The 27,179-nt window shown below is 42.1% G+C and overlaps 2 protein-coding genes across 13 annotated transcripts in view; one reads left to right on the top strand and one right to left on the bottom strand.

Moving 5' to 3' along the window:
- The first annotated feature begins 10,209 nt into the window (after positions 1-10,209).
- Positions 10,210-24,085, top strand: YARS2 (tyrosyl-tRNA synthetase 2). Its single transcript, XM_008521832.2, has 5 exons — positions 10,210-11,078; positions 11,925-12,092; positions 20,422-20,577; positions 20,897-21,067; positions 23,690-24,085. Exons 1-5 carry the CDS (start codon positions 10,297-10,299, stop codon positions 23,847-23,849), a joined length of 1,437 nt encoding a protein of 478 aa, XP_008520054.1. The 5' UTR covers positions 10,210-10,296; the 3' UTR covers positions 23,850-24,085.
- Positions 24,086-25,265: 1,180 nt separating this feature from the next.
- The window catches only part of DNM1L (dynamin 1 like), a 46,386-nt gene continuing 44,472 nt past the window's right edge, over positions 25,266-27,179 (bottom strand). For all 12 annotated transcript variants that reach the window (XM_008521826.2, XM_070621033.1, XM_008521830.2 and 9 more), the window contains one exon: positions 25,266-27,104. In XM_008521826.2, the coding sequence (XP_008520048.1) occupies positions 27,048-27,104 (57 nt within the window). In that variant the 3' untranslated portion in view covers positions 25,266-27,047. The remainder of the gene's footprint in view (positions 27,105-27,179) is intronic.

The following is a 27,179-nucleotide window of genomic DNA, read 5'->3' as shown; positions in this document are numbered from 1 at the left end:
AGATTATTTTTAATGACTACACAATTTACCATTCTGGATCTATAGCAGCAATGATATCTAAGAACAGGGCTTTGCTAGGTATGAGGACCCGCCCTCTGCTTTCAGGGTCCAAAGAAAATGTGTGAAAGTCAGACGCACAGTAGTAATAACAACAATAATAAAATAGGAATAACACAGCTGTCATTTATCAACTTTTACTATGGACAAGGCACATGTTATACAAGGTGGCATTTAATCTTCATGACAATCCTGTGAGGTACATTAGCATCACTATTCATATTTGACAAGGAAATTGAGGCTTCTAAAGGTTGACTTGCTCATGATCATTGCAGAGGATTTGATCCCATATCTGATTCCAGAGTTCATACTCTTAAGCCATTACACAAGACCGCCTCTCAAGTCTCAATCAGCTGCTTGGGGAGCATGGAATCAGAACCAGGAGAGTGAAATACATCAGATGAGACTGGGGGTATCAGTCAAGATTCAGCGCAGGAAACAAAGAACTCTAGGTATTTAGGAATGACGGATTTAATAAGGAATCATGATTGCGGGAAGGGCCAAAGGAGCAGGAGTCCAGCATCTGCCACTGGAACTATTGTGTTCCAGAAATAAGAGGGATCAGAAAGCTGGGATCAGCAAACCATAGTGGCTTCTACTACATCCATAACTGCCATAACTGTCCAGAACACCCATGAAAATGGAAGCTACACATGAGAACAGAGTCTGGCCCCTACAGTCACCTTTTTCACCTCTTGACACATTTCCATAACTTGCTTGCCAGAAGAAACCATGTCAGAAAGACGGCTTCCAAAGAACATACAATACGGGGCTGGCTCCGTGGCCGAGTGGTTAAGTTCGTGCGCTCCGCTGCAGCGGCCCAGGGTTGGGATCCTGGGCGCGGACATGGCACCGCTCGTCAGGCCACGTTGAGGCAGCGTCCCACATCCCACAACTAGAAGGACATACAACTAGAAGGACATGCAACTAAGATATACAACCGTGTACAGGGGGGGTTTGGGGAGATAAAGCAGAAAAAAAAAAAGAAAAAGAAAAGAAACAAAGAACATACAATGGGGAAAGGATATTCTCTTTAAAAAACGATGATGGGAAAACTGGATATCCACATGCAAAAGAATGAAACTGGACCCCTATCTTACACCATACTCAAAAGTCAATTCAAATGGATTAAAGACTTGAATGTAAGACCTGAAACCATAAAACTCCTACAAGAAAATCGGGTAAGCTCATTGATGTTGGTCTTGGAGATGATTTTTTGGATTTAACAACAAAAGCAAAGGCAACAAAAGCAAAAATTAAAAAGTGGGACTACATCAAACTAAAAAGCTTCTGCACAGCAAAGGAAACCATCAACAAGATGAAAAGGCAAGCTACTGGATGGGAGAAAATATTTGCAAACCACATTTCTGAAAAGAGGTTGATATCCAAAATATACAAAAATCTCATACAACTCATACAACAGCAAAAAACCAAAAAGCCCAATTAAAAAATGGGCAAAGTACCTAAATAGACATTTTTCCAAAGATATACAAATAGCCAACAGGTACATGAAAAGGTGCTTAATGTCACTAATCATCAGAAAATGCAAATCAAAACCACAGTGGGATACACTTCATACCTGTTTGGATGGTTATCAAAAAGACAAGAGATAACAACCGCTGGCAAGGATGTGGAGAAAAAGGAATGCTTGTGCACTGTTGGTAGGAATGTAAACTGGTACAGCCACTATGGAAAACAGTATGGACGTTCCTCAGGAAATTTAAAATAGAACTCCCATGTGATCTAGCAATCCCACTTTGGGTATACATTCAAAGGAAAAAATCATTATCTCAAAGAGATAGGTGTACTCCCATGTTCATAGCAGCATTATTTACAACAGCCAAGGTGTGGAAACAACCTAAGTGTCTGTCAACAGATGAATGGATAAAGAAGACGTAGCATATATATACAATGGAATATTATTCAGCCTTACAAAAAAAGACAGAAATTCTGCCATTTGCAACAATATGGATGAAACTGGAGGGCATTATGCTAAGTGAAATGAGTCAGACAGAGAAAGACAAATACCACATGCTATCACTATGTGTGGAATCTAAAAAAGAAAATCAAACTCATAGAAATAGAGTAGAAAAGTAGTTGTCATGGGCTGGGGGTGGGGGAAATAGGAAGAGGTTGGTGAAAGGGTAACTCTCAGTTATGAGATGAATAAGGTCTGAGGATCTCATGTGTAACGTGGTGACTATAGCGGAGAACACTGGATTGTATAATTGAAATTTACTAAGAGAGTAGAACTCTAATGTTCTCACCAAAAAAAAGATGGCCTCCATCTCACATCTGCCTCCATACCTCTCATGAGTATATCTGTTTGGAGGAATCCAACTTACATTTAGAGCCCTAGCTGCAAGAGATTAAGGGAAATATAGCTTTTATCTTTCCAGCCCCTGCAGCAAGAAAGGCACATAGAAGGAGTTAGGAAGAAATGTCAATCCAGCATAACTAGCAGAAATGGCATCAGACTAAGACAGCCTAGTGGGTTCACGTCACAGCAAGCCTGAGCTTGTCAGCACCACCATCAGACTGTAAGCTCCTGCTAAATGATGTCATCTGTCTTCCTGTTAGTTAAACCCTCATAACCTAATATAGGTCCAATACATAGCTCTTGAATGAAAAACTATTTAAAGATCTTCTACAGAGTGGCTAAGAAGATGTTCTTCATTGTCAGAAAGATCTTGATTCAAGTACCAATGTCTCCTCATCTGTGAGCGAGAGAAGCTATAGCTTAGCACACAGCATTCAATAATGTTTGTTGTTATTATTGGTACCATCATTATTACTACTCCTGCCCCTTGTATCTAACTCTACATCAGGGATCAACTTGCCAGTTATAACCATGGACATATTCTGAGTCAGAAGGCTGCAACTCCCTCTCTTCTCTGGACGGTGGCTGGGTGGGCATTATATCTTATATTCTGTGCTTCCAAGGATGCCCATCCCCTCGTGTGAGTAGTATCATTGATTGATTTGTATAGATATATGCTTTAGATCTTATTCTGTCTTCAGTGTTAAAAGATTAATTCCTGCTGCCTTAGAAGCCAGTCAGTAACTTCAAACACCAAAACATTTTATTTTACTTTATTTTTAGATTTTTTTTCCCTCTTTCTCCCCTAAGCCCCCCAGTACATAGCTGTGCCCTCCTAGTTGTGGGTCCTTCCAGTTGTGGCATGTGGGACGCCACCTCAGCATGGCCCAACGAGCGGTGCCACGTCCACACCCAGGATTCGAACTAGTGAAACCCTGGGCCGCTGAAGCAGAGCGTGTGAACCCAACCACTGGGCCATGGGGCTGGCCCTACCAAAATATTTTAGATGAGGAAAATATGACTCTAAACTGCAGTTCTTTAATTACTGGTGAGCTTGAGCATTTTCTAAAATGTTTCATTGGCCATTGGGCTTCGTGTGAATGTGTGTGTGTGATTTGCTTATTCATTTACCTATTGGAGTATTAGGCTTCTTCTCATTAATTTCTAAGCACTCTTTACATATTTGAGATACATTTGATAAGTTAGTTATTTCTTGTACACATTATAAATATTTTTGTTTTTATCATTCTATTTTTTTACAAACAGAAATTCTTAATCTCTTCATATAGGGTCCCACTTTTATTTTATTTTAGAGAACTATTTCCCACTTCAATATGAAATATGTATACTTTTGTTTCTGATTTTACTTAATATTTTATAAGCACAATTTTAATGGATACAAAATATACCAGTAGGGGTTAATCATAACATTTAATTAGTCCTCTATCTTTGGATAGTTAGGTTTTTTCCAACAGTTTGCTATTTAAAACAATAAAGTGATACGCATCCTTGTGCCTCTCTTTTCCCATATTTCATAAGACCAAGACCGAGATATATAAACATTTCACTATTCTTTATACATGTCGTCATTTCAGTATTTTCTTACTAATTTCAGTGTCCCAGCTCTGTATGCCCATTCATCCTACCATTTTGACTATTAAAAACTCATATTACAGGCCAGGCCTGATGGCCTAGTGGTTAAAGTTCTGTGTTCTCCACTTTGGCAGCCCAGGTTCACTTTCCAGTGGTGGAACCACACCACTCATTCGTCAGTTGCCATGCTGTGATGGCACCTCACATAGACGAACTAGAATGACTTACTACTGGGATATACAACTACGCACTGGGGCTTTGAGGAGAAAGAAAACAAACCTCACATTGCTAAGGAGAATCCATTCATATCTAAGAATCCTCCACAAAACATATTAAAACTCTTAACTCATAAAAATGTTTTGATTAACTGGTTTTCCAGGGTAGGAACTTGAGATAGAATGACCACATAATTTATTGTCAAAATAGGATACTTTTGGGGCCAGCCCAGTGGCATAGCGGTTAAGTTCGCACGCTCTGCTTTGGTGGCCCAGAGTTCACAGGTTCAGATCCTGGGCACAGATCTACACACCACTCATCAGGCCATGCTGTGGCGGCATCCCATATACAAAGTAGAGGAAGACTGGCATGGATGTTGGCTCAGGGACCATATTCCTCCAGCAAGAAAGGAAGATTGGCAATAGATGTTAGCTCAGGACCAATCTTCCTCACACACAGAACAAAAAACAAAAAAACAGGTCACTTTTGAGAGAAAAAGGGGTCATATTAAGAATTAGGCTGACAGGGGCCAGCCCCGTGGCCGAGTGGTTAAGTTCGTGAACTCCGCTGCAGCTGCCCAGGGTTTCACTGGTTGGGATCCTGGGCATGAACATGGCGCCACTCATCAGGCCATGATGAGGTGGCATCCCACATGCCACAACTAGAAGGACCCACAACTGAGAATATACATCTAGGTACCAGGGGGTTTTGGGGAGAAAAAGGAAAAAAAAATAAAATCTTAAAAAAAAAAAGAATTAGGCTGAGACAAGAGGCATTTACACCAGAGCTCGTGGTCACCTAGTTACAGGGTGCATTCTCGAATATGGAGTGTCAAATAATATGAGCAGTCCACGGGGAAGATGTCTCATTGGTGATGTGTGCTATGTGTTGGGTCACAATCTGACACCAACAAAGGTATCCCTGATTCCTGCTCCCCTAAACGTTCCTTAAACTCCACGCTTGGAGAAGAGTTTTGTGAGATAGATAATCAGAAGAGGGGCACAGGTAACTAAGATTTCCTCTGGCTTCAGGGAAAATAGCTATGAGCATACAGAGGAGTCATTCTCATTCGCTTTCTCTGCTAATGAGACCCTTCCAGTTTGGTCTCCCACCCCTTGGCAGCTGTGAATGGGATCACTGGGGACCAAAACTGCTTGGATCTGAGCACAGCTGCTTGGGTCTTGATTGAACATTTCTGCAAATATGATCCATGTTTCATTGGTTATCACCTTCTAAATCTTCATTTTTCAAAACTTGTCATAAAACAGTTTGGCTCTACATACAGCTGTGTAGACAGTGACTTAAACTGGGTTCTACTATTTAATCAAACCAATAGAGGAGGAGATAGATGAACACACTTTTATCCTCCTCTCTCGTGAGGCAGCTTAAATAATGAAGATAAAGTTAAGAAACAATAAATGTGACCTTTGCCTAACGTGATAGCAAACAGGCATCTCAGAATTTTAGAGCTGGATGGGATTTTAGAGATAACCTAATCTAGCCCTTTCATCTGTAAAATGAGGACACCAGGACCTAGAGTGTTAAGTGACTTATCTAAGGAGTACGGCTCATGGAGGTGGAGCAGAGTCAGCCACCTAGCTCTATGACCCCTAGGCCAGTGGTCTCTGTAGCACAACTCAGAACCACATTTTGTTGTTGTTATGATGATGAAGGAAGTAATGTTTGACTTTTCTGTTTGGGGACAAGTAAATACAAGGTATTTATTCCCTTTACAATGTTATAGAAGAGTAGTTAGAGAGATGTTTCCAGACATGCTTGTCATTAGATAATTGACCATACAGTGCTTACAACAGAAGCTCATAAAGCCTAAAGACACTGAAAAGAAAAACACAAAAATAGATTGAATCAAAATGGAAACGCTCTACAAAACATAGACTGATTGCCTATTGTTTCACCTTTTCTCCAACGGAGATATGAATTCAGTTGGCCTTGATGGAAGGACAATGATGAGTTGATTGATTTGCTTGTCCACTATGTCAGAGAGACTAGAAAATTACTAAGGTAACATGAGAAATAGGAAAATTCTGAAATTACTTTGTCTGAAGACATTATCCTTTTGAACCAAGCTTTTCAAAATACAATCACAACTGGTGTCTCCAAGACTCTGTTTCTAGGAGACAGCCTGATTTTCTTGTCACGTTAGCAAACAGACAAGCAGCTCCCGTGGCTTGCCCATCACCCCTGAAGCATGATCCTGGCAAAGAGTCTGTGAAACAAAATGTTGGTGTGGACTGCACCAGTCACCACAAAACTCAGAGCAGAAAGGGAGGGTGTTGGGGATGGAGTTATTTGAGGACAGAATTCAGTGCAGCAGTTGTAAAGAACAGCACCATTGCAGATCAAAAGGGGAAGACTTGTTTGAATTCTGTGGCCAGGATCTTTTAACTCTATGCCTCTATCATGACTCTTCCACAAGGGGTATCTTTCCCTTGTCATAGTCTCCACAATGTTTCTCTCCCACAACCCCATCCTAACCTGCATGATCCCGAACAATTGCCTTGAAGTCATTCCCTCTCCTTGCTCCAAGGCACAGGGGTAGAAAAGGACCGTGGGTTGGAAAGAGGAAATTGGTGAAGAATAGGGCCACTCACAGAAATATAACTTCACAAAACAATTTCATCTCCATGAGACATGGATCTTTCTTCGTTTCATGAATGTGTCTAAGTCACTAGAACAGTGACTCAATCATCTAATATTTTTAATAAATACTTGTTAAATTAATGAACAAACTTCTGAGTCCTTAACTTACCATAATGGTGACAGATTGCTTCTCCATCATTATTTGGTTCCTTTCCAGGGTTTCACCAAAATTTGATCATCTAACACAATGCCCAGGAAATAATCATCTCTAATCTATTCTGGTCAAGCTAACCATGCTTGTTGGCCAAAACCGCAGTGTTCTCTGAGGCCTGCAGGTGGCACTCAGGCACTATCCTGCCTGAAAGGGAGCAGAGAAACCTTTGGTAGGCCAGGAACCCACGCCTGAAGTGCAAGAGGAGATATTTGTAGGTTTCTTTTTTTTTTTTTCCATCTTTCATGTTCCCCTTTCCATTCTATCCATTTAAGCTAGTAGTAAGTTGTGTGTGTCAGAACTTCCTGCCTGGGGGAGGTCAGGGAGGAATGCAGAGTAAATCTGGAACTTTTTGTGCTTTTTTTCCCCCAAAAGTCAAAAACCTAGAGATAGAATAAAATTTGAGGAAATAAACATGGAGAAGCGGAAGGGAAAGAAATGGGATTCTCCTTATTAAAGAGAGCCTGGGCTGTTGGCTTGTTTGCAAGAGGAGCTGTGCATGGCTCCCTGGCCTCAAAGGGACACTGTGGTAGGCAGCCCACATACAAAGTAGAGGAAGATGGGCATGGATGTTAGCTCAGGGCCAGTCTTCCTCAGCAAAAAAAAAAAAAAAAAAAAAAGAGGAGGATTGGCAGCAGATGTTAGCTCAAGGCTATTCTTCCTCAAAAAAAAAAAAAGTCCTACCTTCTTCTTTTGCTCCTGTCTTTTGAACAAAGCCTCATTTCTCCTATTATACCAAGACAAATTATAAAAGGAAAATAATTGTTGCTGTCCTTGAGCCACCGTCACATCTCAGGCAGCATCTGCTCCCATACTACCTTCTGTACCAGACTTCACTACCTGCTCATGAAATACAACTCAGCTTAGGAAGAGACCAAGCAGAACTCAAATCTATGTTTAAAGACCTTATAATAAATTCTAATCTCAGATAGAAATTTTCTGCTTTTTCATTATCCACAAAAGTTCTTCTCCATTTAACACAGGCCATCAAGTAATGCTGAAACAAGTACATATTTTTGTAAGGAGAAATATGATTTCCCAAAGTGACTAAGAAATTAAACCACAATGTGAAGTCATACTTTCTGGTATAAAATTACTAACATACCTGTAAAAGCCACAGGCAGTCACCTGTCATATTAACCAGCAACCTCAAGAATGAAAATATCTCTTTAAAAATGTCCAAATCTTCCTGTGTGTTAGACATTAAATAGAAAGTACCATTTGCTCTGAGTTCAGGAGAATTTCCTGCTACACATACTGAAATATGTCCCCGATCAAAGTGGTGTGAAATCAGACTGCAGATAAACAGATTATGATTGCAAATTTTAAGATGTTTTGAATAGCAACATGAAAGTTAAAACACGCCCTGCTTATTTTCTTCAGCATTTGGGATTACGTTACATAGACTAGTGAATGAGGATCTAAAAATTCTATTGAAGTTACTCTTTGGCAATGACAGAGTCACTTCACCAATAATTACACATGCAAAGAAACTAATTTTTAAAATAATATTTCAGGGGCTGGCCCAGTGTTGTAGTAGTCAAGTTTGCATGCTCTGCTTCAGCAGCCTGGGGTTCACAGGTTAGGATCCCAGGCACAGACCTACACACCGCTCATCAGGCCATGTTGTGGCAGCATCCCACACACAAAATAAAGGAAGACTGGCACAAATTTTAGCTCAGCAACAATCTTCCTCAAGCTAAAAGGGGAGGATTGGCAATGGATGGTAGCTTAGGGCCAACCTTCCTCACCCCCTAAAAAATAACAGCAATATTTCATTTTGTTAAATGACTTAATAATGTTAAGAAATGGTGGGGCCACCCCGGTGGCGAGTGGTTAAGTTCACGCGCTCTGCTGCAGGCGGCCCAGTGTTTCGTCAGTTTGAATCCTGGGTGCAGACATGGTACCACTCATCAAGCCACGCTGAGGCAGTGCCCCACATGCCACAGCTAGAAGGACCCACAACTAAGAATATACACTATGTACTGGGGGGCTTTGGGGAGAAAAAGGAAAAAAGTAAAATCTTAAAAGTAAAAAAAAAAGAAATGGAAAGGTCCTGTAGGGAATGGTTTGGAGCATGGCCCCGATGCCTGCTTCAGGACCAAGGCACTCAGACCCCAGCTGCTGAGAGTACTGGTTTGCTGATGGCTCACAGCTGAGTCCCCTTCTGCCTCTCCCCCTCTGCCAAAGCCTTGCCCAAGGTTTTCCTCCTCCTCAGGGGTATCCCACATTTACTGACTGGTCAATAACAGGGTACAAAGGCCTGCCCCCTTGCCTCAGTTCAGGGTGACTCTGAAAGGAAACTCGAGCTCCAGGGCTCCCAACAGGATTTTCTGAGGCCTCTATTGCAAATTGTTCACAGTTCAACTTCTCCCTCTGTCCAACCCTGTTTCCATCACTGCATTACGGATGTTCCCAAGAGCACTCCAATAATCCTCCTGCACACAGATCTCCAACTCGAGTCTTCTTCCCAGGGAACTCGACTTAACACAGTTGGTACTGAAAGTGGTCCTAGAAATGAGACTCTAAAATGAGGTTTTGGCGCTGAATTCCCTGCCAGCCAGCTGCCAGTGAGAACCCTTACCACTGGGGAGTGGAGTACTGACAACACCTAGCATACTGCGGCAGTGTGATTACGAATCTGAATCCACCTATGATAAAGCTGTGTCCCACCTGCTTACCTGTAATTTAAAGTAAATAAAACATGGCGCTTTTTGCATTTATTGCATGGAATTTTCTGTCGATATAGCTTGGACAAGACTGCCACCTCCTGGAGAAGCTGATGAATACTGGGGACTGAGGTGCTCTCATCTGCCTGGGGAGTCAATATTAAGAAATTGCGTCTCAGCACCAATTCCTAGCCCCTCGCACCCTCTGTGAACAAGTTTTTGCACAGAACCAAGACTTCAAAGAACTTGCGCATCACAATCTTTTCACGTAGAAATTTAAACAAAAGCCAACATCTGTAGAGCGCTCATTGTGTGCCAAGTGCTTTAATTCTTAATCCTCTCAATAGCCCTATGAGGTAGGAATTATTATTATAAACACATCCACGCTACAGATGGGGAAATTAAATATTAACTTAAGGTGACTGCACAATAAGCGGAATCCGCACTTTAGAATCCAAAGACTGCGGGAGCGCAAGCGCCGTAACCAAGCAACCGGCTCGACTTAGCCTAGCACCCGGGCATGCGCAGAAAAACACGGAAGCAAATACTGTGGGAATTGTAGGAGGCGGGCGCTGAGGGGCGTGGCGGGGCCTCTAAGATCCCAGCAGTCCCTTCGTGCCGCCGCCAAGATGGCGGCGCCCATGTTGCGGTGCACCTCCTGGGTCAGGTGGTGTGGCACCCCAGGCCTGTCAGGAGTCTTACTCCTGGGGCTGCGTGCGGCCCACTCGGGCGCACAGGGGTTGCTGGCGGCGCAGAAGGCTCGGGGGCTGTTCAAGGAGTTTTTCCCCGACAGGGGTACGAAGATAGAGCTCCCAGAGCTCTTCGACCGTCGTACGGCGGGCCACCTTCCCCAGACCATCTACTGCGGCTTCGACCCCACGGCCGACTCGCTTCACGTGGGGCACCTGCTGACACTCCTGGGCCTGTTTCACTTCCAGCGAGCCGGCCACAATGTGATCGCGCTGGTGGGAGGCGCCACGGCGCGCCTGGGCGACCCCAGCGGCCGCACTAAGGAGCGCGAGGCGCTGGACGCAGAGCGCGTGCAAAGCAACGCGCGCGCCCTGCGCCGAGAGCTCGAGACCCTGGCCACACATCACCAGCAACTCTTCACGAATGGGCGGACCTGGGGCAGCTTCACGGTGCTGGACAACTCGAGCTGGTACCAGCAGCAGCACCTGGTGGACTTCCTAGCGGCAGTGGGCGGTCACTTCCGCATGGGCACGCTGCTGAGCCGGCAGAGCGTCCAGACTCGGCTCAAGAGCCCCGAAGGCATGAGTTTGGCCGAGTTTTTATACCAGGTGCTCCAGGCCTATGATTTCTACTACCTGTTCCAGCGGTATGGATGCCGGGTCCAGCTGGGGGGATCTGATCAGCTGGGCAATATCATGTCCGGATACGAGTTCATCCACAAGTAAGCGCCTTTAGACCCAGGAGAAATCCTGGGACCAAACCATTTACTCGCGAATAGCCTGTGATGCACTGCTAGGATTGTGGAATGACGCCTTGCGTTCAACCCCGCGTTTGTTTCGTCCCCGTTAAGGGTCTATAATAGTGTTAACATCCCTGGCTAATGAGAACTAAAGGGCTGAATTAATGGTATTTTGTATGGGACGTATTCTGGAGCCCTGCAGGAGATAGACCACTAGTCAGGATTCGGACTCTATCTGTTTTGCTTCCCCTAAGTAGCTCTTTCTGTGTTTTTCAGAAATTGCTTTTCTTTGTTTATACCTGAACGCACTGAGCCTCTTTGGGTACCTCTGCTTTAGCCCTGCACCTTCCTTGAAGCTAGTGTTAGTCCTTGGTTGGCATTTCAAAAAAAATTTTTTTTTAACTCCGACTATTTGGCAAATAATGTAGGTTTTAATGAGATTTTCCTGAGGGGGATGAACTACGGGGCTAGCCCATGTGCTCCTCATTTTAAAAATCCTTTTAAAAAACATGTCCTTTAGTGCTCTGCCTGACTCCCCCTGTATTCACTTTTTTCTCCTCTTCCCACCCAGCCTTTAAAAATGTCTAGGCCCGAGTTATGCAGCACCTCCCCTTGGCTTGCCCGGAGTCACTGGTTCAATTGCAGTTCAGAATGACAGATGCCAAAATAGAGTGAGTGGTGTGAAAGCAGTACGAGGGAGAAGAATCTGGATTTAGGAGGTCAAGCAAGTTTTATTAGAGCAAGAGACCAGACTGAAGTCTGAAAAGTGAGCAGAAGCTACCACCACTTGTGCCTGAAGCACATAATGAAGTTCTTCTTTATGCGTAGGTTGACTGGAGAAGATGTATTTGGAATCACTGTCCCTCTAATTACAAGTACAACTGGAGCAAAACTGGGAAAGTCTGCTGGCAATGCTGTTTGGCTAAACAGAGATAAGACATCTCCGTTTGAATTATATCAGTTCTTTGTCAGGCAGCAAGATGATTCGGTAGAAAGGTGAGTTCTTAATAGCATGCTGAGAAAAATTAAATTCGTAAGCTCGTGATATAATTGTAGCCATTGAATTTCTATGTAACCTTTATAGATTTGTGTGGATTTTTTTCTTAGGTTCTGTTTAAGGCATAAACCATTACATTACAGAACATGGTAATTTTAACTGTTCTAAAATTAAATACTTTCTGTTGGTTAAAGCAGAAACCCACTGTGGTTGCTAGAAAATTTAGAGCCAAGTTTGTGACCCACACCTGGCAAGTACTTAGGACATCATCAGTTCTTGTATATTCTAGTTTTTTCACTCCTTTCATCTTAAACTTGACTAGCCCTTATTTTATCTTTGTCACTAAAGTTCTTTTTCTTTAATGTAACTTACAACACTTTTTGAAGATCCTTTTTAAAAATGGTTTTCTCAGGGCCAGCCCCGTGGCCGAGTGGTAAAGTTCGCACACACTGCTTCGGTGACCCAGGGTTTCCCTGATTCGGATACTGGGTGCGGACATCATGGCACCACTCATTAGGCCACGCTGAGGCGGCATCCCACATGCCACAAGTAGAAGGATGCACAACTAAAAATATATAACTAGGTCCTGGGGGGATTTGTGGAGAAAAAGCGGGGGAAAAAAAGGTTGGCAACAGGTGTTAGCTCAGATGCCAATCTTTAAAAAAAAAGAAACGATTTTTCTCATTTTTTCTCATTGTCTAAAACTCTTGGAAGCAAAGAAATGAGAAACCAAATACACCAACAAAGAAAAAGAATTTTTCCAAAAAATATCATTTTGGATATGACCATATCATTAAAATAATCTAGAAATAGTTCTTTATAATTTTTTAATGTTTAAGACTTTCTTGCAGAACATTAAAAAACACTATGCAGGGAGCAGCCTGTTAAGTTCACATTCCGCTTTGGCGGCCCAGGGTTCGCCGGTTCAGATCCTGGGTGCACCCTACACACTGCTTGTCAAGTCATCCTGTGGCAGGTGTCCCACATGTAAAGTAGAGGAAGATGGGCACGGATGTTAGCTCAGGGCCAGTCTTCCTCAGCAAAAAGAGGCTTGGCAGCAGATGTTAGCTCAGGGCTAATCTTCTTCAAAGAAACAAAATGAAACACGATGGAGCAAAAATAAAGACCTACATAAATGGAGAGTTATGTCATAGTTTGATAGAACTGATAGGTATCAATTCTACTAGATTTGATCCATGTATTCAGTACAATTCCAACCATATCTAAACAGGCTTTTTTGTGGAACCTGACAAGCTCATTCTAAGATTTACACGTAAATGGAAAAGGTTGAAATTGGCCAAGACATTTTGTAAGTACAGCGTGGAAGCTATGCCTTATTGCAGAACTAAAGTAATTTTGTTCCTTTAGATGCACTCCTGGCGTATTTGATGATGCGGGCCTAGGTTCTGATGGATCAAGAACTGGTATCTTACTGAAAATTTCATTTTCTGTTTGGCTCTGGTATATGGTAATACGATTAATTTCTATATATTAACCATGTATCCAGCAACTCTGCTAAACTCTCTTATTAATTCTAATAGTAACCTTTAGATTTTAAAGTACAAGCTTAAATGTAAGGTTAAGTAAAGAGAGACCAATGGAACAGAATAGAGAATCTAGACAGACTGCAGTGTATGTAGCCACCTAATCTCTGTGGCACTGCAGAGCAGTGGGGTCAGACAGTCTTGTCAATAAATATCAGCTGGATGTTAGTCTTATCATTGGGAAAATAATGAAACTTAACCTCACACTGAACACAAAAATCAATTCCAGGTAGATTATTGACTTAAATCTATAACAAAAGACCAAACAATATAGCTTTTAGAAGATAAATAGGAAAATATCTTCATGACTAGGATAGGGAAAGATTCTTAAACGCAAAGAAAAGATTGATAAATTCGACTAAATTAAAATTAAAATCAACTGTTCATCAAAAGTCACTATTAAGAGTAGGAGAATACATTTTCAGTACAGTAAGTAATTGATAAAGAGCTCGTATTCAAATTAATATAAAGAATTTCTATAAGCCAGTGAGAAAAAGACAACCTAGTAGAAAAATAAGAGACTTGAACAGGCGCTTCACAAAGATTCTTTCTGAAAGGCCAAAAATATCCGAAAAGGTTAGTCGGGCTTAATAATGAGAAAAATGCAAGATAAGGGTGCAGTAAAATGCCATTATGGCTAAACATAGTGTTAGCCAATTGGCAATACCAGGTGTTGGTGAGAATGTTCCAAGGTGGTGGGGGAGTAAACTTATTGTGGTGGTGCTATTAGCTATTTCTAGCTATTAGCTAAAAATGTCTGAGGCATTTGCTTGGGCCCATACTACTTGTGGCGACCCCCCACAGACATTTCTCCAAACCACAGCCCATGGTGTGGCTGGACCAGCCTTTGTGACTCTTACTATGATTGTAGCACGCGCCTCAGCAACACCCATCAGGGAACTTTGAAAAACAAGATTTATTACTCGGGTCCTGGAGAGGCACACAGCGAGGTCACAGTTAGAGAGGGAACATGGACCTGGGGCTCTGCCTTTATTAGGGTTAAGGGTAGGATGCCTACGGTTTGTGAGTTCACCATTTATTGGCAAATTTAAAGCATAAAAGTGGAAGGGATGAGAAGGCAGAAGTGGGGTCACTCAAGGTGTCCGTTATTTAGGTTACCCAGGACTTCTGAAAGGGGAACTTCGTGAGTGGGGCAGCCTGGTTCCTTGTCTAGTTGGTTTGCTAGTAGCTGTGTCATACAGCTGGCAGTGTGTTTATTTAAGATGGATGTCTCTGATTGCCTTGGCAATCAAAAGCTTAATGTCAGGCACTTAAACTGCAGTCCAACCTGTGATATCGAGGCCAGTAAATCCTCAGATTTAGTGGTGAGGACATTAACAATCTCGGTAGCCAGTATTTTAAAAGCCAGGGGTAGGGCGTGTCTAACAAAGAGAGTAAACATCTGATTAGGGTCATGGTAACAAATCCTATTGTAATTATACAAGCAACAGTCTGCAATCTGGTCTGTAGTCCAACTTGAAGGGTCTAGCCATGAAAATAGGTCATTGATCTCAGGGGCCTTGGGAATCTGTTCCAACATGTGGGTAATATTATGGAATATTTTAACATCTTGGGCCATCTGATGTAAGTAGGTTTGAACTTGTCTGAGTTTTGATGTACATGCAGCAGGTGGTCCCAGGGAGGGCCCAAATAACCCCTGTGGAGCAATTGGGACAGAAAATTGGTGGGGCATCTGATTGAAGGGATACCCAGAGCAAAGACATCATTGTTAAATGGAGTTGGCTGAAATTGAGTATATTCGCAGGGTAAGCATTTAAGATGGCGTACAAGCAATTTGAGCCAAATGACAGGCCCAGCAATTTCTGATTCCCAGTGTGTGGGTAGCCCTCTCAGCCCGTTGGATATAAATGTTGGTAGTGTTTTGAAACGCCTTGCCAGTGTTGTGGAAAGAATGGGGGAAGTGTGGTGGAACAGGTCATGCTAGTGACGGGAGTGGCTGTGGTGGGGGCTAGCAGTGGCCAGCAGAAGTCATGGTTGGGAATCCTCCGTGAAAGCACACAAAAATGGAAGATCAGGGGGAACGGGTAAGGGCAAGCAGTCTAAATGGGTGGTATTTCTAGGTAGGAGAGCTGTCTAGTTCCGAATGCCCTTTCTGCCTGCCACAGTGGAGGAATATGCCACAGGGCTGCCCTGCAGTTGGCAGAGGACGTACTTACAGTTGGACAGACATCTTGGTATAGGGTAGGGTGAGCCGGCAAACACCAGGCAAATTCAGGAAAATAATATTCCACTGAATCCCCTGATTCCATCAGGGCAGTATATTTAATCCATTGTTCCTGGAAAGTCCTAGTCCCCACTGCAGCATTTTGCTGAGTTGGAGGTGAGCTAGAGAGTGGGGCCATCTTGGCAAGCTGTGAGGTCTCTGACATGGTGTTATGTCTCTGGGCTGTCATCTCTGGTGTAGGGAGTGTAGTCATCTCCAACTGGGGAACTCTTGGGCTGGGCTGACGTCATCTGAGGCATATCCTCTCCACATGGCATGGCGTTGGGACAGTGCATCCGTACCTCTAATAGGGAAAGAAAGAGCCAAGGGGGCCACCAGCAGAGGAAGCCGTTTGAGGTAAATGGTCCCCATAGTTAGATCCGAATGGATTTGTACACCTCTGACTGTTTTACTAGCAATGCCCTGTAGGTAGAAGGACTCCCCTTTCAAGAATTTAGAGGGATTTCCTGGAATAACAGTGACTTGGGCCCTGGTGTCTAATAGGGCCAAAAAAGACCCTGCATTTTTATTGTCCCGGTGGACTACCAGAGTGATATAGGGGCTTTTGTCCCTGGGAGGTGGAACAAGTCCCGGGGAGCCATCGATTTCCTAGGGTAGAGGCTTAGGTGGCTGAGAGTCCTGGGGGTTAGGGAAGGGGCAGAGGGAGTAGTGGAGACTGGGTTGGGACCAGAGTGAGTAAAGGGCAGCTGTGTGGCAAGAGAATGGACAGAAAAACGGGGCTATAGCTGGGAGAATGCTAGTTTTAGGGCCTGGAGTTTAGAGACTGGCTGTGCAGAGATGAAGTGGTCAGGAACACTGAGATGACGTAACTCCCAGTAGAGGTTAACCTGTGTATTCCCATAAGGGGCAAAATTAGGTTGGGGATTTATTGGGGAGGGGTTCGGGAGCCATTTTCATTGAGGGAAATTTGCTCAAGGGAGGCCCCTTGGGGCAGCAGGGGTGGAAAGGCGTAAGTCTGAAGTATCTGGGTGTCTGGGTAGGAATGTGCTCCGTGTCTACCAACCATGTCAATGCCCCCCAGTGCCTTTTGAATGGTTTCCACAGTCCCAATAAAGTGTAATAGCTCTGCCTTATAATTAGAGAAAGTGCCTTGTGAAAAGGATTCTCTGGACTCAGCATCAGTGCGGCCTTTTCATGGTTAGAAGTTGAGGAAGTCATTGGATCACTATGGTCATAGAAATGACAAACCCAATGGACAGTGCCAACTTTGCACAGCAGGAGACGGGCCTCATCTGACGTTTTCCATTCTCTGTGAGCCTTAGCAGTGATCACTGTGATGGGAGCATGGGCACAGCACCAGGCAGTGATTATCCAGGGAGGAGAGAGAGGGCCTGGTATGGCTGTCAGTGGCTCTAGAGGCCTCTGCCTTCCTTTCTCCCTCTTCATCTTCACCAGAGGCAGCTGTGAAGAAACTAACCCTGTCACTTTTTCCCTTGGTGGCAGGGGCACCTCATGGGCTTTGTTCTGCCCCATTCAAGGGAAGGCCAAGGGGACTTGGGATCTGTGGTATCTCAGAGGAAACAGACATAGCCTGGATGGATCTCTGAAAGGTTATAGATTTTAGGGTCTTTAGAGATACCAGCCAGTTAGTGCATTTCAGCGGCCATCAGTAGCAATTTAGAGCATGGTCCAAAAACTTGCAATAGCCAATCAGCTCCCTTCTCTCCTTCCTCCTGCACAAAATCTGTAAGGTTAGAATTTCAGTTAAGGTGTAATTTCTGATCTCAATTTTTGCTTCCTGATTTTCTTCGTTACCTTGACCTTAACGTTGCGTTACTAGAAAAGGTTTGTGGATGACGTCCCTGTGAGCCCTCTTTGTAGGCACCCGCCTCCCTTTCCAGGTGTCCCAGTTGACTTCCCCAGGATTGGGGTCTGCCTCCACTAGTGCGGTATGCGCGGGGTCTTTAGGAAAGTCCCCAGGCCTCTGGAGCCTTGGCGTGTCAGTATGCAGTGGCACGAAGCAGCACCCAGGAAGCTTCCCTGGCGGTTTCTCACTTATCAGGGAGCTGATATGCCTCCTTGGGGGTCTTAGGAGGCGATGGCACAAGATGTTCAGGACGTTTATATTTGTCCATTAATTGTTGAGCAACATTATGCCATGGATTGGACCCGTGACATCCCATCAAGTTGGGGGACAAAGAGAGACAACAGCAAGTGTAGCAGCCACATAGGGGCAGCAAGCCCCTGTTGCAAGGCTATTTCACTTGTCCGGCTTAGGACACTAGTCCCACTATGACCCACCTCTCAGTGGTCTCAGGGGGAGGGCTCTCTGCTCCTTACCAGAATATCCTTTCCTTGTGCCCTTGCTGGAAGCCTCACCTTGGAAAGTGATGATAGCCTTGCAGTCCACTCCACCGTGCTTGGCTCTCCTTGGCTGAGGTGTGGAGGACCTTCATGTGTACTCATAGTCACTGTGGTCTAATCATCTCTTTAGACCACGTGGCCTTGATCACGTTGCTCTGGGGGAGATCACTGAATGATGGCACAGTGACATTTTGGGATAGAAACCACAGGCAACACACAGTGGAGGCCGTATGCAAAAGCATGGAACAGCACACTGGACCTCCGGCAAGCAGTGCTGCCTTCCCAAATGGTGTTACCCGCCTGGGTTAGCCAGTTAGGGTTAATAAGGTAGTGCAAGCTGAAGGGCATTCTCGCTTAACTGCCAATTGTGTCAGCTCCGTCAGTCTCAGCCTGTTGATAATGATACCACCAGCTAGAAACGCCTGGGGGCACTCACCTGGGTCCTTGTGGTGCGTCCCCATGGACATTTCCTCCACCATAGCCACTGTTGTGGCTGGACTGGCCTGTGTGGTTCTTATGACTGCAGCACGCACCTCAGCAACAGTCATCAGGGAACTTTGAAAAGCAAGATTTATTACATGTTCTGGAAGGTACATGGCATTCCAAGGGCCACACAGCAAGGTCACAGATAGAGGAAGAGGGAGGGAGTGAACGTGAACCTGGGGCTCTGCTTTTATTGGGGCCAAGCGTGAGGTGCCTACGGTTTCGTGGGTTTACTCTTTATTGGCAAATGCAAACCATAGGAGCGGGAATTAGGGATGGGATAAGAGAAGTCAGGTCACTCAAGCGGTCAGTTATCCAGTTACCCAGGAGGTTCTAAAAGGGAAATTTGACGTGCAGCGGCAGCTTGGTTCCTCATCTGTTTGATTTGCTAGTAGCTATGTCCTACAGCTGCAGTGTATTTATCAAGATGGATGTCTGAAAGGATGCCTTGGCAATCAAGAGCTGAATGTCAGGCACTTGCACTACACTCGTAGAACCACTTTGGAAAGTCTTTGGCTTTGCTTTCTAAAGCCGAATTTGCACATAACCTATGATCCACCAGTTTCTCTCCTGGGTACATCCCCAACAGAAATGGGTGCACATGTGCACCAAGAGAAATATGGGAATATTCAGGGCAGCATTATTAGCTATTGTCCAAGAGTAGAAACAACACAAATATCCACAGTACAATAAATTATGGAATATTCATAGCATGGAATGCCGTAGACTACAGCTGTACACGCAGCAACATGGATGAATCTTCTAAACAGAATGATGTGCCGAAATACCAAAGACAAAATATTCTGTATGATTCTGTTTATAAAATGTCTAAAAGCCAGCAAAACTAAGTGATGCTGTTTAGGGAGGAATACTGATATGATAGAAGTATAAGGAAAAACCAGAAAGAGATTACCTTGAAAGGCAGAAGAGTGGTGGATTTGGAGGAGGCGAGGGGATGTGATGCGTCTGGGCTTCCTTGGGTAGGTGCAGTGTTGTATTTCTAGACAGGTGATGGTCACATAGATGTTTGCTTTATGATTCATTAAGCTTTATGTCTGTGATTTGTGTACTTTTCTGTGTTTTTCACCAAAGAAAAGATTTTTAAAAAAGGATACATATAAAATATTATGTCGATTTTTAGATTACACAATATTTTTTATTTACAGATTTTTTTATTTACACAGAAAACAAGAGTATAAAAACATGCTTGGGAAGGATGCACACAAATTTAGAGTAGTGGTTATCTCTGGGGGCAAGGAGGGGAATATGATGGGGCTGGGGCCTTGATCTCTGTCTGTACATTTTATGGCTTTTAAAAAGGAAAGATCTGAGGGGCTGGCCCCGTGGCCGAGTGGTTAAGTTCGTGCAATCTGCTGCAGGCGGCCCAGTGTTTCGTTGGTTCGAATCCTGGGCGCGGACATGGCACTGCTCATCAAACCACGCTGAGGCAGCGTCCCACATGCCACAACTAGAAGGACCCACAACAAAGAATATACAACTATGTACTGGGGGGTTTGGGGAGAAAAAGGGAAAAAAAAAAAAAAAAGGAAAGATCTGAAACAAAGATGGCAAAATAGTAACATATTCAATCTGGGTGGTATGTGGATGGGTGTCTTATATTATTTTCAGTACATTTCTTTATGTTTCATAATTAAAAATAAAGTAAGCAGGATGTTCTTTAAAGAGTACAGGAGCTGGAGATAAAAATTAGGAATGTTAAATAAATCTAACACTTTACTTTTTGTCCCAAAGGTACCTGAAGCTCTTCACTTTTCTGCCCCTTCCAGAGATTGACCACATAATGCAGCAGCACGTCAAAGAGCCCGAGAAACGGGGCCCTCAGAAACGACTGGCTGCGGAAGTCACAAAGCTCGTTCATGGACAAGAAGGGCTGGATTCTGCTAAAAGGTGGCCTTTTAGAATAATTAACATTTGATAAATTATTTAGTTAATAGACTTAAGAAAATCTGGAGCCATGCTGTTTTGAGTTGTCTTTTACCACTAACGAGGATTGTTAGTGTTTGACTTAATTGCTTTTAAATAGCCTCTATTTATTGGAAAGAAAGATTATTCTGAATTAAGTTTATAAATTATACAAGATAAATGTTGCTGTTTCAGAAACGTTCAGTCTGGAACGTAAAGGGTACTGCATAATTGGTTACCGGGTATTAGAACGTGTGTCTGGATACGCGCTCAAATGATGCGGCTCTCAAAATGTGTTTTTCAGGTGTACACAAGCCCTTTATCATAGCAGCATCGATGCCCTGGAGGTCATGTCTGATCAAGAGTTAAAAGAGTTGTTTAAGGAAGCTTCATTTTCTGAATTAGTTCTCGACCCTGGAACCAGCGTCCTAGATACGTGCCGCAAAGCGAATGCCATTCCAGATGGTCCTCGAGGGTAAGATGATTTAACTTTTAGGTTCCCACTCAACTCAACATTAAATGTTAGACTTCACAGCACGTGTTTCCAGAGAGGGTGTTTTCCTGATAATTCTTCTTAAAAGATTGGCACCTGAGCTAACAACTGTTGCCAATCTTTTTTTTTTTTTCCTTTTCTGCTTTATCTTCCCATACTCCCCCGTACATAGTTGTATATTTTTAGTTGCAGGTCCTTCTAGTTGTGGGATGTGGGACGCCGCCTCAACGTGGCCTGACAAGCGGTGCCATGTCCGCGCCCAGGATCCGAACCCTGGGCCGCCGCAGCAGAGCGTGCAAACTTAACCACTCGGCCACAGAGCCGGCCCCCCGATAATTCTTTAATGGCATCTCATTCCTTACAGAAGTTAGGTTAGTCTGAGTATCAAGTGAAAACTGAGAGTACTTACTGTTGAAAATACCTTAAATTTTCTATAAAGTCTAGTACTACTGTACAGTCTCTCACTGAGTCTAACCCAGTCAGTGTTTCCTCCAGCACTGGAAAAGGCTTGCATTTAAGGGATGACTATGTTCAATAAATCCACTGGGATCAGTCAGCCCCGGGATGCCCATAATTTGAGGTCACAAGAATGGAGGCCCTAAGTGAGCAGATTCACATGACCCCTGTCATATTCAGTCTACATCTTCTTTATTTGGGGGAGTGGAGGAGTTGCCCAACCTATTTAAAATATTAGTTGAATTTCTGAAAATGAAATAAGCATATGATGTAACTTCATAAGACTGTTATTACAAATTACATATTATTCCTCTCTATAATTGCATTTTTTCTTATCCAGGAAGTGGGTGGAATATTTTAATTCCTCAGTTATGTGGTATCAATAGGGAATAAGGTGTTCCACAAAAAAGTAATTTGGCGTATACTTGATAATTATCCATTTATAAATGAGACGGCGTGATGCAGAAGGAAAAGTTATTAGTTAGCCAGAAGACCCTGGGCACCTCATCTGCAAGAGTTCAAGCATAAGTCAGTCAAGTTACTGGTCCACACTCATGACCATGAATGACGTTTGTTATAGTATAGCAGCTGTTTTCTTTCCATTGTTTTGGCTTATTTGCCTCTATCCTGAAGAGCCCGAGATTACTCTATATAGAGAAAATACCCATTATGTCTCTTTGGATCACCTGCCACGCCACCTTATTGATTCCCTAATATATATGCTAGTTTATTTCATAGACACTGAACTGAGGGTGTCATCTGCCTCCCCACAGTGAGTCACTGGTTCTAAGAATTTTCCTCACTATGGTGGCATTTTTCATTTTCTTCTGAACTTTTTTAATGGTTTATTTACTGATACTGGACGTTTTACCACTACTTAAGATGACACCATATCTGATTTAGCCAGAGTTCTAAGTAATACTGACATTTTTTAGATTGTACAGCGTATGCTAAATAGGGTTGGTTTGTGCATTTAAACAAAGTGTAGAACATGATCTGGAAATTACAGCAAACAGCGTAAAATAACACTTCCTCAGAGAAAGAAATCTGTCCTTCTATTGAAATCTTCTACTGTTGAGTTTTAGAAAACCATATACAGTAGTTGTTTTTTTAATTTCATTTGGTAACATATTCAGATAAGGGAAACCAACTTTGCCTTTCATGAGGACTTTCAAGGCCTGTCATGCTCTAGCCCCCTTTTCTTCTCAGTTCTCACCTCTTTCTAGCTACTCCCATGTTTCCTTGCCCTGTTTGTGAAAGTCACTGCTACTCAATCTCCCAGTTCAGGGGTCTCTTTCAGGAAAATTTCCAACTCGCCACCCTATACACTCCACACTCCTACAGCAACCTCTTGTAGCTCTTTATAGCATTTAATCACAGTGCGTGGACTGTTCATTTATGTCTGCATCTCTCCACAAGTTTGTGATACTATTTACATTTAGCACATAGTAAGGGCTCTATAGATGTTCACTGAATGAACTGGATGACAAATAACTTGAATAAAACCTCTTCACAGAGGCCATCAAAAAATTTTGTTAGTAATCTAGAATTTATTAGATCAGCTACTGATTGTCCATTTCTCAAATCAGCCAATTTCATTTTTAAGAAAATTTTGCTTCTATTTTTAAAAAAGCTGTTATTTGCATAGTCTCAGAATGTAACGTGCAAGAATTTTCCAGTTTCGTAAGCAAGTCTTCTAAAGATTTCTGTAGCTAACACTATAGTTGTGACTTATATCTCATGGGTAGCTCATTAAAAGCAACATTGTTCCCCTTTTATTATTTTTGGAAGTTTGCTTTCTGTGATTTTTTTTTTTAAGGTTGGGGGAGCTCTCCAGAAAGTGATCCTCCATTATTCCCATTCACTTCATTTTTCAATCACTAACAACTGAATGGTTCTATCACCAGCTGAGAAATCCCAGCTCTTTTTCTCCACTAAACAAGAAACCTATGTATGCCTTAAATCTACTCTGTTAGAAGAGCATTAAAGGGAGGCGGAATCTAGTAGAATGAAGATGAAGATAATTCAGTGCTAAACGGTTTCAATTGGAGTCTCTGAAATTTAAATAAAATAATGATGTATCTTTATTATTGGGAGAGGTCAGCAGTGATTGGATTTACCTAGTTACTAAAACATTTCTATTTTTAGGTATCGGATGATAACAGAAGGCGGAGTCAGTATAAATCACAGACAAGTAACAAACCCTGAGAGTGTTTTAGTTGTTGGACAACACATTCTTAAGAATGGACTTTCATTACTTAAAATAGGAAAAAGGAATTTCTACATCATAAAATGGCTTCAGCTATGATGAAAAATCCTTCTGGTTGTTCAGACAAACTTACTCATCATTCTCAAGACATGAAAGGTTGGCTCCAGGACTTATACCTTCGCTAATGCCAATCAGAACAGAGAATGGAGTATACTCTAGGCCTCACAGTGTGAGTAATTTCATTATTTATATAGGTTGGATAATAAATAAGTTGTTTGTGTAGTGATGGGATATTTTTTGATCCACAAACATTAAAGACTAACAGAAAACCATGATTTCCTGGGTTAATCATCACTGTTAAAAATTTTACTTCATGAAAAAACTAAATGCGTCATTCCTATCCTACTCTTCTTGCTTTCCTTTTTGGAGATGAGGAACAGTGAAAAAGAGGTAGTATAAGGAATTGTGGCTACATAAGGTTCAGTACTGTCCATGGTTTTAGGCATCCACTGGGAGTCCTGGAACGTATTCTTTGCAGATAAGGGGGACTACTGTACTTCTCTCTCAGGTATACATCTCACTAGTAGTAGTGAATCTCATTTTAAAACCAGCAATACCTCTAGTGTCCACATTAGGAATGGGAAATCTAGTACTGGAAACTTACTTAAAATTTCTGATTTGTTTGTTATGAAGCAAATATAGTTCTTAAAAAGGAGAAAAGTTAGATGAAGCCCATACTTGGCATGAGAAATGATAGTAGAAATAGTTTCTCTTCAAAGAAAAGAATAAAAATCAGCACTTGATTTCTCAGAAAGTTTCTAATTCAGTTTCCCAGTCCCTTGCCTGTGTTTCAGTATAACTGAATTTACTCACAGCCTTGTTTTGTCCGTAGATTACTAAGATAGAGATATTTTATAAATTTGGACACTTTTAACTTAGTTTTAAGTTTCAACTTGCGTCCCCAAGCAGATTGCAACTTGAGAGAAACTGAAAAGTAACCAAAGAGAGAAAATAGAGGCAGATATTATACTAAATATCCAATCATATGAGAATATCAAAAGATACTCAGATAAGGGCCATTTTCAGGTCAAGTTTAAAGGATATGGAAGCAAGACTTAGTTAGGCTCTGTGTACCTTAGGCAAGTTAATTCTCCAGAACTGTTTCCATGTCTGAAAAATCAAGGTAATCAACAGAACCCCTATTTCCCTGAGGATCAAGTGAAACACACCAACACAGAAGAAACTTCACCATGAGATTTCTAGACGACTTTATAGGCAGCAAAGCGTGGCATTAGTGTTCACATTCTAGCCATTTACTACCTGAATTACTTGGAGCAGGTCACTGTCTTCATATGCAGAAATGGAGATGTGAGACTACCTCAGTGAATTATGAGAACTTTCATACAGTATAAGCTGTACTGTTACATTCCAAAGTAGATTTATGTTAAAAAGCTACAGTTATCTAAGCCTTTCTCTGGGAGTAAAGGTAAGCATTCACTTATTGACAAACTTTACTGTCATTTCATACCAGCAATTTTATTTACATAGCAGGAACATACAGACATATGTCATAGATAATCTCTACATTTCAGAACTTCAGTGTGAGGACCAACAAAGGAAGGTTTTCTCTTTCCATACCTTTCTTGCCTGTTTTTCTCTGTACAAGGTGTGTAGTGCTAGCAAGTGCATTACTTTAAAGCTAAGATTTTCAATTTGAAATCTGTTTGATATGCTGGAGAAAAGTGCATTGTAAGGTTTTGTTTTTCCCCTTACAAATTCAGAAGGCCAGAACGCTAGTCATCTGATCTATCTGAAAAAAGTAAATATGGATGGCTGTAATTTCAAAACTGGTGTTTAATGATGCCAGAGTGATTTTAAAGTGTGCTAACAAACATTTTGGTAGCATATATTCTATCATCAAGATAGTACTAACAGATTCATAGTAGTACCATATGATAGCATATTGAGTCTGGTTTTTTATGTTGGAGACCAGTTGCTGGGCCTATTGTTTCTTAGTAATGGGTACCATAAGCTAAAATTAACAGATGTAGTCATATTGTCCCTGCCAACAGTCCTTCATAAATGTAATAACTAAAAAGAAATTTTAATGTCTGCAATATATAATTAACATTTTATCTGTTAGAGATGGCGCTAGATGCCTTAAGGATTACGACCCATCTTAAAACTTGTAATTCATATTCAAGAATCACCTGGGGAATTTTAATAAAATATATGTATGTCCTAACCCCCACTCCCTGAATGCAATTTAGTAGTCTGTAAGCCTTTAGGAGAGTGTGTTGTGTCTGGATGTTTTTCTTATTTAAATAGTAAGGCTCCACCAGTATTTTCATACCTCGATTCTAATGTATTTTGTTGGTATGACTCAACAGTAATTTATTACCAACTAATACTTATAGAGTGAAGATATACTTCAATGATTAACGCAGTATTTGGTTTTAAGTACCACCTCCAAGAGAATCTTGGAGCATGGTTTAAGTGTCCCAATTTAAAGACAGATCTGAATTACTACTATTATAAGGGGAATTTATTAGAACGCTAAAAAAAGGGAACTGGTCTTCCTAGATATCCAAGCCTAGATGGTTGTTTTTAATGCAGGAAAACGTAATTCATGCTTCCAGATTTAAGTAAGAATCAAGGATACTTTAGTTTTTAATGCACTAGGGCAATGTGGACCCAGAAGTAGAAGGGCTGCGTAGCTACACATTATGCCCACTGCATCACTGTCAACGTTATATGCATTCAGCTTTCTTACTAACACATCAAAGGTTGCAGAGAAGCTCAATAAAACTGTAAATCAAAGGACAGGTGGAATACAGTGACTATGTGAGTAACTTGTCAACCCACATCTTTCAAAGCCAGATCGGTTTATATAGTGCATGCATTATAGTTGTATGAAATGTCTTGGTACATTCTTCTTGAAGGACTATGACAGCGGCTTTAAGACTACTAACAGATTACACAGGTCATCTTATCCACAGGCAAACTGCTTTTACAACTAGAACATTAACAGGTCTTTTTAAGTTCAAATGAAACTGTGACAAGACAGACTTGATGTATTTTATATATACTGGAAAACTTTAGAAACAGCCATTTATTATTTGGATTAAATATGTGATTTGTTCTGTAATACAGAGTACAATTTTCAGTTTATAGCCAGTCTTCACATGAGCAGATTCATACCACTGCAATACACAGGAGTTCATAAATAAAATTCTACTCAAGTAGGCAGTAACTAGCAAGTTTCGAGTCAACAGTCTCAGTGTTAAACAGTTCTCTTCACCAGAGATGAGTCTCTCGGATTTCAGCAATAATTTGACTGGCTCCTTGTAACGCCTGCATTAAAGAAGATAAAATTATAAATGCTTATTAAGTTATGATAGATATCAAAGAATCTGAATTATGTGGAAT

The sequence above is a fragment of the Equus przewalskii genome, chromosome 5 (genome assembly GCF_037783145.1).
Source record: "Equus przewalskii isolate Varuska chromosome 5, EquPr2, whole genome shotgun sequence".
In the NCBI taxonomy this organism is placed as follows: Eukaryota; Metazoa; Chordata; class Mammalia; order Perissodactyla; family Equidae; genus Equus; species Equus przewalskii.
This window is presented reverse-complemented; position numbering and strand designations above follow the sequence as displayed.